At 47.9% G+C, this 10,959-nt stretch overlaps 1 protein-coding gene across 3 annotated transcripts in view; it reads right to left on the bottom strand.

Annotated features, from left to right (window-relative positions):
• Lmtk2 (lemur tyrosine kinase 2) overlaps positions 1-10,959 on the bottom strand; it is a 111,930-nt gene that overhangs the window by 3,257 nt on the left and 97,714 nt on the right. For all 3 annotated transcript variants that reach the window (XM_008824019.2, XM_029559102.1, XM_008824020.2), the window contains one exon: positions 5,136-8,055. In XM_008824019.2, coding sequence (XP_008822241.1) covers positions 5,136-8,055 — 2,920 coding nt within the window. The remainder of the gene's footprint in view (positions 1-5,135; positions 8,056-10,959) is intronic.

The raw sequence follows: 10,959 nt of genomic DNA, 5'->3' as shown, positions 1-10,959 counted from the left end.
GGGGGGGGGGGGAGTGGTCCTCACTATGTAGTCCAGGCTAGCCTCCAAATCTATGAAGCCCAGGCTAGCCTCTAACTCTATGTGGGGGTAACAGGGGATGCCACCAAGCTGCAGTCTGCCCAGTGGGTCCATCCCCAGGCCCCAGGTGTGAAAGAAGAACTGACACTGAAACCACAGCCCAGAAGCCCGGAGCCTGTGGCCTGAGCCCAGCTGGGCGAAGGTCTGTGAAGACAAAAATAGTAGTGTTCTCCACTAGACCTGAACAAGACATGGAATCCGTAATATGACAGGAAGACACTGAATCTAAAGTGGCCCAGCCTTCAAAGAGCCAAGAAAACCTCATTTCATAGAAGACACTATCTACAGGTGCCAAGAGGAAAAAAAAAAAAAAATTAAAAACGAAGCAGGGGGGCAGTAAGATGACTCAGCAGGCAAAGGAACCTATTGCCAAGCCTGACAACCTGAGTTCTAGCCCAGGACCTACATGGAAGAAGGAGAGAACCGACTCATACAAGTTGACCTCGGCCCTCCACATGCACACTGTGGTATGACCACACCCACTCACACACACAAAATAAACAAAAAAGAACATGTGGAGACAGTTTTTTAAAAAGAAACCAGAGAAGTGACATAAAAGCATGTTCATTAAGTATTATTTATGACTGGGTATGGTGGCACACACCTTTACTCCCAGCACTCAAGAGGCAGAGGCAGGTGGATCTCTGTGAGTTCGAGGCCAGCTTGGTCAACATAGCAAGTTCCAGGCCAGTCAGGGCTACATAGTGAGAAAAAAAAAAGTCTTAAAAGATTTATTTAATTTGTGCATATGTGTGTGCTACATGAATTAATGTGCTCATGGAGGCAGAGGAGGGTGTTGGAACCTCTGGAACTAGACTTATAGACAGCTGTGAGCTGCCCAATATGGGTGCTGGGTTCCGAACCTGGGTCCTCTGCAAGAGCATTCAATGCTCTTAACTGCTGAGCTATCTCTCCAGGCTCCTGATGAGGTGTTTTAATGGATGTAGATGTAACACAGGAGACAGTATCAGGCAGAGGAGGGAAAGTAAGAGGTCTATCCTGAAGTAAGGGCTCCACACTGTCCCTCCTAAGTTGCGGAATACTGATTCCCAACAAACTGAAAAAGGTAAGCATGTGTGTGCTGAAACCCCTGGAAAAATCACATCTACCAGTGAACTGGTCTCAAAAAAAAAAAAAAAAAAAAGAGTGGATCAGAGGGAAGTCAGCAAAACCCACCAACACAAAGTGCACTAATGATACTCAATCACCCAAAAGGAGAAAGGAAGACAGACGCACAGGCTACAACAGCACGGTGAAGCCTAAGAACATTAACAATTTCATTAAATGCAGTCTGAACATACCAGTAAAATCAGACTTTCAGGGGGGCTTGGAAGATGACTTGCCTGGGAAAGTGCCCGCCATGCAAGCATGAGGGTATGATCTTGGGTCCCCTGCACCCAGGTGAGGAGAGATACGACTCCTGAAAGTTGTCCTCTAACCTTTACATGTGTGCCCTCCAGTAAGTAAATAAAAAAATAAAAGAGGGGCAGCTGATGAAATGGCTCAGTGGGTGAAGGTACTTGCTATCAAGTCTGATGACTGTGAGTTCAATCCCCAGGACCCACTTGGCAGGAGCGAACTGACTTCCACCTGCATACCTGGCTTCCATGCACTTTGGGCATATGTGCACAAAAGTGTGATGAAATAAAAAAAAGTAATGAAAATTTTTTAAAAAGAAAATCTCCAACTCTTGGCAATTAAATAATATACATGTAAGTCTCTGGCGATCAGAAAGGAAGTCTTAGGAAAAGTAGAAAATAATTTGAGCTGAATGAAAATGAAAATACAACATATCAAAATTTGTGGGGTGTGGCTAAGGTAGCACACAGAGGGAAATTTATAGCATTAAAATTCTACTATTAGAAAAGTCTCAAGTCCCAAACTTTTTACCTTAAGAAACTAGGAAAATAAAAGCAAACTAAGCCCCAGGGGCTGGAGAGATGGCTCAGCAGTTAAGAACACTGACTGCTCTTGCAGAGGACCTGGGTTCGATTCCCAGCACCCACATGGCAGCTACAAACCGTCCTTAACTCCAGTTCCAGGGGAATCCGAAACCCTCTTCTGACCTCCTTGGCATTGCATGACACGGGTGCACTCACATACATGCAGGCAATATACTCATACACATAAAAATAATAAACAAAATATTTGTCCTAACCCCACCTCTCCTGCTCCAATAGGAAACATTGCCTCATTCTCCAAGGCTCTGTGCTGGAAGGTTCTTGAGGTCAGACTTGGGTAAGATCCACCTGAGAAGGAGCAGAGGGAGGTGGCCTCCCTGCCATCCCACAGATTCAGACCTCACAGATCAGGCTGAGCCCACAAAGCCATGTTGCAGTGCAAATGGGAGCGTTTTCTATTTTGCTTTGTTTTTACGGATCTGGGATTGAATTCAGGGCTTCAAGCATGCTAGGTGAGCACTCTACAGCTGAGCCCCGTCCTGGGAATCAGTATAAGAACTAAAGTGAACAGAGTACAGAGGAACATCACAGTACACAGGGAAACCTGGCTCCTGAGGGAGGAGGCAGAACAGAGCCTGAGGAGCCTCTACTGTGAGTCTCAAAGAGGGTGCTTCCTGGAGGTCAAGATGAAGTCAAAGCCTTCGCTCTGAGAACTACACAAGAACGGAAGACTAGCAATATCAAGAGACACCAAGGGCCCTGCACCTGCTGGAACATGGTGGGAACCATCCGCAGACCCCACGACAGAGCTCAATTATAACCCAACAGATTTGAGAAGCGAATGCCCAGACCATGTGTAGTGGTTCACACCTGTAATCCCAGCACTCAGGAAGCCAAGGTCTTAGGGTCCAGTAAAGCCTCCATAAAAAAGTAATTCAAAGGTTACAAAGACCAGTGAATGGGGCTGGCGAGATGGCTCAGAAGTTAAGAGCGCTGGCTATTCCAGGCCAGCTGGGGCTACAGGGAGACCCAGGTTTGAATCCCAGCACCCACATGGCAGCTAACAATCGCCTGTAACACCAGTTCCAGGGGATCCAACTCCCTCTTCTGTCCTCTGCAGGCACTGCATGACAGATATACACTTACGTACATGTAGGCATAATACTCATACACATAAAACAAAAATAAATAATCAATCAAAGACCAGTGAACAAAGAACACGGGTGAAAGGGAGTTGAAGACCCGAGTTCAATCCCCAGCACCCACATAAGAAGCTGGACTCAGTGATGTGTGTCCATAATCCCAGCGCCTCAGAGGCAGAGACAGGAGGATCCCTTGGGCTCTGTACCCAGCCAGTCTAGCCAAATCAGTGAGTTCCAGGTTAAATGAGAGACCCTATCTCAAAAATTAAAATGAGCTGGGCGTGGTGGCACACCTCTTGAATCTCAGCACTCAGGAGGCAGAGGCAGGTGGATCTCTGTGAGTCTGAGGCCAGCCTGGTCTACATACCGAGTTTCAGGCCAGTCAGGGCTACATAGTGAGACCCTGTCTAAAAAAAGGTAGACAGTGATCAAGGAAGACACCAGACAATGACCTCTTGCCTGCACATATAAGCAGATACAAGTGTTCATGTACACGTGTATACACACAAACAGAGAGAGAGAGAGAGAGAGAGAGAGAGAGAGAGAGAGAGAGAGAATGCTCCAATTATTAACTGTTCCAGTTTTCACAGTTTTCAAGAGTCCTGTCTGCCCAATGGGTGAGCACACACCTGTTTCCTGTTTCCAAGAGGATGGAACCAAGGGTCAGAGCTGAGGGGCCACACACTGTCCTGTGGCTTGTGTATTATACCCTCCAGACACTTCCAGCAGGGGTAGCCTCTAGCTGCCTGTCTCCAGAGCTCCATGCTAGCAACTGTTCTAGGTCTACACCCAAATGTTAGCTGTTACTACCAAACGTTAGTTCTAAAAATTTGGTCAACTAACTTCAGGGAGACTCTGTTAAGAATCCAGGTCTCTTTCCCTTAACTGAATATGAATTCCCTGTGCAAAATTCTGTTGTCACCAGTACTAAATGACTTTTGCATTATTACAGTCTGCTAACTCAAAATGGTAACTGAAAAGCCAGAGCAGCAGCTATGACGAGTGACGTCCACCTGGAGTGCTCAGTCTAACTTCATCCTGAGTTCATGGCTATGCTAAGGGCTATCAGGCAGCCCAAGAGTCTGCTTTGCCACCACCATCTGCCTTGAATGTTGTAACATGGAGCCCAGCCTGTGTCATGAGTGGCAGCTGTCATGAAAAGGTTATTTCTAGGCATTGTGAAATGAGAGCTGAGGCACAGGTTTTTCATCGGGGGACACAGGCACAGCTCAATGTGTGTGGGGAAAAAGGTGATGAAGGCTTTTGGATTAGGGAGGGGAATTGGCATAGTAGACAGTGGGACCAAAGGGACAGGTGTTCTTTGGAGTCAGAAATAAAATTCTGCCAAGTTGGGAAGATGGCTCAGTGGGTAAAAGCACTCAGCATGCAAACCTGAGGGCTGGAGTTTAACACCCTAGCACCCATGTAAATGCCAGACAGGTGTGGCAGCCCTCCTGTAACCTCAGCACAGGGGATAGAGGGGAGATCCGGAGCAAACTGGCTAAGACTAACAGAATCAATAAGCTCCCTGCCCCAATAAACAAAGTGGAAAGTGATCAAGGAAGGCACCTGCTATCAACCTCCACTCTTCCTATGGACACACACACATATGTACCCACACACAGGTGAACACGTACACGCAAACCGCATAGAGAAATAAAATTCTAAATTTCTAAAAACGAAAATAAACCAGACTACAGTCAACCTCCCAACACCTTTTGAAATTTGTTAATATATAAATAGATAGATCAGGGGCTAGAGAGATGGCTCAGTAGTTAAGAACACTGGCTGCTCTTATAGAGGACCCAGGTTCGGTTCTCAGCACCCACACGGTGGTTACCAACCATCCATAACTCCAGTTCCAGGGAATCAGACCCCCTCTTCTGGTCTCTGTGGGCACTGCACACACTTGGTCCACTTACATATATGCAGGCAAAACACTCATACACATAAAATAAAAACAAATCTTGAATAACAGCAACAACCAGATAGATCATCTAGAGTTAAGAGGTACCTGGTCAAACAGGTAAACGGTGACATCATCAAAAAATGTCACTGCCTTCTTTTCCTTCTTCCAGTCGGCAGGCAGTTGATGAAGGGCCTCAGTGGCCGAGGGTTTTAGTAAACTCCGCAAGTGCCTGCCATCCTCATTGCTGAGGATGATGGGCACAGGGTGCTCAGTGTCATCTTCAGACTCAGAGCTGAGACTGTGCAGGTTGAAGGCCCGTAGGTCCTCATCTGAGTCATCGCTGTTCTCATCTTCTTCATCGGCATCCATCCCATCCTCAGAGAGGTCCAGCATCCCCGACATGCCAAGTTTGCCCAAGTATTTCCCCTCGATGTCTGGCTCCTTAAACTTAGGGCCCTCACTGGAATGGCCAGACAAGGACTTATCCAGCATGGAGTTTGTGTAGGCCTGGAGTTCATTGGTGTTGGTGCCTGTGGAGGTCAGGGTACAAGGGCGATCTTCTTGTGCCTCCAAGTCATCACCACTAAGTTCCAACAAACTCAAGGGGCTGCCGGCCTTGTCATCCAAGGGATGTGTCTCTCTGGCGACATCAGCTGATGTAGGCTGTGATGTTTCATGTGGTTCCAAGTGACTAGGATTCTGCAGAGCAGAGGCAGGGCTCTGATCTGGGTGGCTCTGTTGGGTGTCCAGGCAACTATCTTTGGAACCAGAGCTTTCCTCTAGGGTGACTGGCTCATGTGGGGATTGGCTGTCTACCAAGGCCAGGGCTGGGGTGGGTATTCCTGGGACCTCCTCAGGCTTTTTATCTGGCTCTGAGTCATTGTCTGAGAAATACGCAGAGTCTCGATATGAACTCTGGGAGCCAGGTGCGAAGGTCTGTGGGGGTCCTTCGGTACCCCTGTGGCCATCGCCTGCATCTGAGACAACGATGACAGGGTTGGGAGGCAGACTGCCCTGGCTGCTGTCCCCTGCTGCAGCTGAGTCAGAGCCTGCAGGGCCCTCAGGGGCAGGGTGCAGGGTCCACTCAGGAGACTCGAGGTTCTCTGTTTCATAGCCACTGTCTGCAGGTTTATCGGGGGGCAGGAGTTTCTGAGGGGTGTGGGAGCCCAGGGATTCCAGTAACACTTCGTGGACATCCACTGAGTCCAGGGAGTCGGGGGTCTCCACAGACTGCTCTGAGGCAGGAATGGGCGTGGACAGGCTGTCTTCTAAGAGGCTGTCCTGGCTGGTGGAGTCAGAGGAGAGGGTAGATGCCAGGCCAGCGTCTTTTGGGGCATCTTTGCAATTGAGGTGATTTAAAGTCTCCACAGCTTCCAGGTGTTTTTCAAGCAAGCTACCACCTAGGAGGTCTTCTGCAACAGGCTGATTTTCTAAATCCTGTCTCAATTCTGGAAGATTGATCCCTGTGCTCCCCTGACCAGCAATAACATCATCCACAAGAGCAGAGTCCCTTTTGGTTGGACTCAAGCCCTCCTCGCTTTGGCAAGTAGAATCTGGGGGCCCATCACCCCCATTGTGGGTTTTAGCATCAGTGGAGGGAATTTCAACAGGGACAGTCACAGGACCTGGGGTTAGGTTTGGGCAGACATGGTCCTCAGGGATACTGACATCTGTAAAGGATTTAGTTTCTTCTGGCCTCAGAAGTGAATCTTGGGGGCTACTAAGAGGTGTTTCTTCTGTGAATGAGGTAGGGGGTACCTGCGCTTCCGGGGAGGCCTGTGGTGATGTGCCACCCTCAAGCGTGACACCTATACCTTCACTTTTCCCGCTTACACTGTCCTGTGACAGAGGGACGTCTGGTGCGCTTCCAGCAACCTGGAGTTCAGAACCTACAGAGTTTCTCTGGGGCGCGGCTAGCAGAGCCTCCCGAAAGCCCGCATTCTTAAGTTCTGTTTGAAGATCACTCACTTGCTCTTTGCTAGACAAGGAACCTTTCAGTAGGTTTTTATCCTGAAGAAATACAAAGTTCTCTGACAACTCTTGAAGACTCAGTGGGTCAAAGTGATCTTGATGCAGAAGACTTTCTGATAAGCAAAGAGGGTCCTGGTCGAAAAGCTTACTGGGCTTTTCCTTGTTGGAGTGGTCTGTGGGGTCACTCAGGCTCGAACTCAAGGTGGCTGGCTTAAAGTCAGCCTGAACTCCATTTAGCTCCATTAGGTCAAACAGCTTTTGGTGGCTGGGCAGGATGTTGGCTTTGTCGAGATCACTGAATATATTGTTGAAAGGGCTCTCAGGGACACTGGCAGCTCGCAAGTCCTCGGTGGAGCCTAGATCTTTGGGGTCCACAGAGCTCTGAAAGAAATCGTCTGTGCTGGATTCCTCAAACTCAAGGTTCTTGAGGGCCATAAGCTGGGATGCCTCAGCCCCAGCCCTTTCTTGGTGATCCATTTCAGTTGTGAGCAGCGAGGGTGGGTAATCAAGCTCTAAGTTGCTACTGCTTTTTTCTTCCAATTGGATATAATAGTCACTTCCCACTGAGAGCTTGTGGGCATCAAACACAGGAACTACCCCAGGGGCCCTGAGGGGGATCTCCTGGCCACTGTCATCTTGTTTGCCAGGCCCAGGCTCTGAAAGTGAACTCTCGAACACTTCAACGGGGAAGAACATGCTGGAGTAAGAGAAGGCATCATCTGGGTGGCCCCGGCCTCGCTCATCAAAATGGTCGTGCTTGGCAGCCTCCCACACATACTCAAAGCTCAGCCCCTGGCTTGTCTCTGTCACCGTGAGGACCTCCTCCATCTCCCGACCCAGCCGGTCCCGGGCAAAGTGGTCAAGGATGGGGAAAGCGGCGTTACTTGACGTGTCCCTGCTGTTGGTGCTTGGCTTGAGAGCAGTCCACTGCTGTTCAAAGTCGATCTCCGGATCCCGCTGGCTTTGCATGCGCAGGTAGGTGAGTAACCGGTGCACGTCCTCTGCAGCTGGCCTCTTGTCAGGGGACAGCCAGCAGAACTGCAACACTTCATACCTGCGTGACAGGAGTGGTGATGATTGTGACAAGGACATAGTGGTTCAAAATAAGGAACCTTTCCTCAAAGCCAACTCAAATGCCCCAGCTACCCATCCCAAGACTTCCACACCCCAGTCACTGCCAGTCTCACTAAGGAGTTCAACTCATGGTGAGATGCTGGTGCACGAAAAAATGAAGAAGTAATGTGGTAGTCTTGGGGACATTTCACAGCATCTGACTGCAATCTGTTGCCAGCTCATTTGTTTCTTCTGGCGTTTCTGAAATAACATGGCCACTGAATTTTTTCATTTGGGGTGGTTGTTGCTCTAGATTTTTGTTATCATTTTTTGACATAATTTTAAGAATGTGCAGAAATTTTTTAAAAATTCTAATTCATGCTACAGTTTGGACATACTGCCAGGCACAGTGACAAACACCTTTAGTCCCAGCACTTGGGAGGCAGAGGCAGGTGGATTTCTGTGAGATGGAGGCCAGCCTGGTAGCGAGTTCTAGGCTAGCTGGGCTACAGGGAGACCTTCTCAAAAAGAAAAAAAAAGTTTTAATTTTTACTAGCATATATTAATTACATGTAATGAATTCCATTATTCATCATGGCACTTTTTTTTCCCGTCTTTTTGAGACAGGGTCTCTCTGTAGCCATAGCTGGCCTGGAACTCACTGTGTAGACCAGGCTGGCCTTGTCATCATGACACTTTCATTCACATACATAATACATGTGAATCATATCCCCCTCTCCCGTCTCCTTCCCATTAGCCTCCTTCTCCCCTACTGCCCCTTCTCCTTTAGGGTGTCTCCATGCATGACCCAAATGCGCTTCACTACGGTTGTTTACAGGAATGTATGGAGTTTGTTCAAAGGAGCTGAGCACCTTGCTATGGTTACACCACTTAAGAAAATGTTTCTCCCTCCCTCACTAACCCTTATCTGTGTCTAAATACTTAAGGAGGGGTGGGGCCCTGTGAGCCTTTCCTTCTTCCTTGACAGAGTGTTGAAAGGCCCCATTTTGTTGGCTGCTGAATTTTGAAATGGTTCTGCCACATTTTCTTTTTTCATTACATTACTTGTTTACGTATTCTGTGGGCAAGACGCACACCACAGTGAGTGTGTGGAGGTCAAAGGTCAGCTTGCAGGAGTTCATGCTCTCCTTCTACTATGTAGGTCCTGGAGATCAAACTTGGGTTGTTAGACTTGGCAGCAAGCACCTTTATCCACTGAGTCATTTCACTGGCCCACAATCTCCTTCCGACACTACTGTTTAACAGAAGTATGCTGATCTCAGACTTGTTTGTGTGTAGTTCTAGAGATGGAACTCAAGATATTTTTTTTAAAAAAATTTATTTATTTATTTTGGTCTTTTAAAGATGGTCTCCCTGTAGCCCTAGCTGGCCTGGAATTCACTATGTAGACCAGGCTGGCCTTGAACTCACAGAGATCCACCTGCCTCTGCCTCCCAAGTGCTGGGATTAAAGGCATTCACCACCACACCCAGTCTAAAATATTTATTATTTTTTATTTTATGTATATGAGTGTATTGCCTGCAGGTATATAAGTGCACCTGTGTTGTGCAATGCCCACAGAGGTCAAAAGGGAGCACTGGATCCCTTGGAACTGGAGTTACAGATGATTGTTAGCAACCATATGGGTGCTGGGAATTGAACCCAGGTCCTCTGCAAGAACAGGCAGTGCTCTTAACCGCTGACCCATCTCTGCAGCCCCCAAGATCTTTTTTTTTTTAAAAAAAATTTATTATTTTTGTGTGTGTATGAGTGTACTGCCTGCATGTATTTAAGTACACCCATGTCACGCAATGCCCACTGAAGTCAGAAGAGGGCACTAGATCCCCTGGAACTGGAATTATGGATGGTTTTTAGCCACCATGTTGGTGCTGGGAATTAAACTTGGGTCCCCTGCAAGAGCAGCCAGTGCTCTTAACTACTAAGCTATCTCTCCAGTTCCTCCACCTTATTTGTTGAGACAGGGTCTCTCAATGAACCTGGAGAGTGCCAATTTGGCTAGACTGGCTGGCCAGTGAACCCCAGGGATCCTCTTGTTTCTGTCCCCCACTCCAGTGCTGGGGTTACAGGCACATGCCACCACACCCAGCTTTTATAAAGGTACTGGGAGATCGGGGGGCTGGAGAGATGGCTCAGCAGTTAAGAACACTGACTGTTCTTGCAGAAGATTGGGGTTCGAATCCCAGCACCCACATGGCAGCTAACAACTGTCTGTAACTCCAGTTCCAGGGGACCCGACAGCCTCGTCTGTCCTCCGAGGGCACTGCACGACACGGGTGCACTTATTTACATGGAGGCATAACACTCATACACACACACACACACACACACACACACACACACACACACACACAAATGTACTGGGAGATCGAACCTCAGGCCCTCATGCTTGCATAGCAAGCACTTTACCTGCCAAGTCATCTTCCCAGATCCCCATATTCCTTTAATACACTGTAATACGTAAGCTCTTCCTTGTTGTAAACATTTTTCAAAAACACTATCAGAGTCTAAAAGAGATGGTTATGGTTTAGATAAAGAAATGTCCCTTAAAGGGCCTGGAGAGACGGCTTAGCGATTAAGAACACGAGCTGCTCTTGCAGAGGACCTGGGTTTCATACCCATATGCAGATTAACAACCATCCATAATTCCAGTTCCAGGGGAATATGATGCTGTCTTCGAACCTCTGCAGGCACTGAAAGACACTGGTGCACTCACATACATGCAGGCAATACACTCATATATATAAAATAAAAATAATATTAAAAGCCAGGTATGGTGGCTCACACCTTTAGTCCCAGGCAGATCTCTGTGAGTTCAAGGCCAGCCTGGTCTACATAATGAGTTCCAGGACAGCTGGGGCTACAGGGAGACCCTGTCTCAAAATGA

Source organism: Nannospalax galili, unplaced genomic scaffold, assembly GCF_000622305.1.
Source record: "Nannospalax galili isolate Female #2095 unplaced genomic scaffold, S.galili_v1.0 scaffold809, whole genome shotgun sequence".
NCBI classification, from domain to species: domain Eukaryota; kingdom Metazoa; phylum Chordata; class Mammalia; order Rodentia; family Spalacidae; genus Nannospalax; species Nannospalax galili.
The sequence above is the reverse complement of the archived record's forward strand: the minus strand, read 5'-3'. Positions and strand labels throughout refer to the sequence as shown.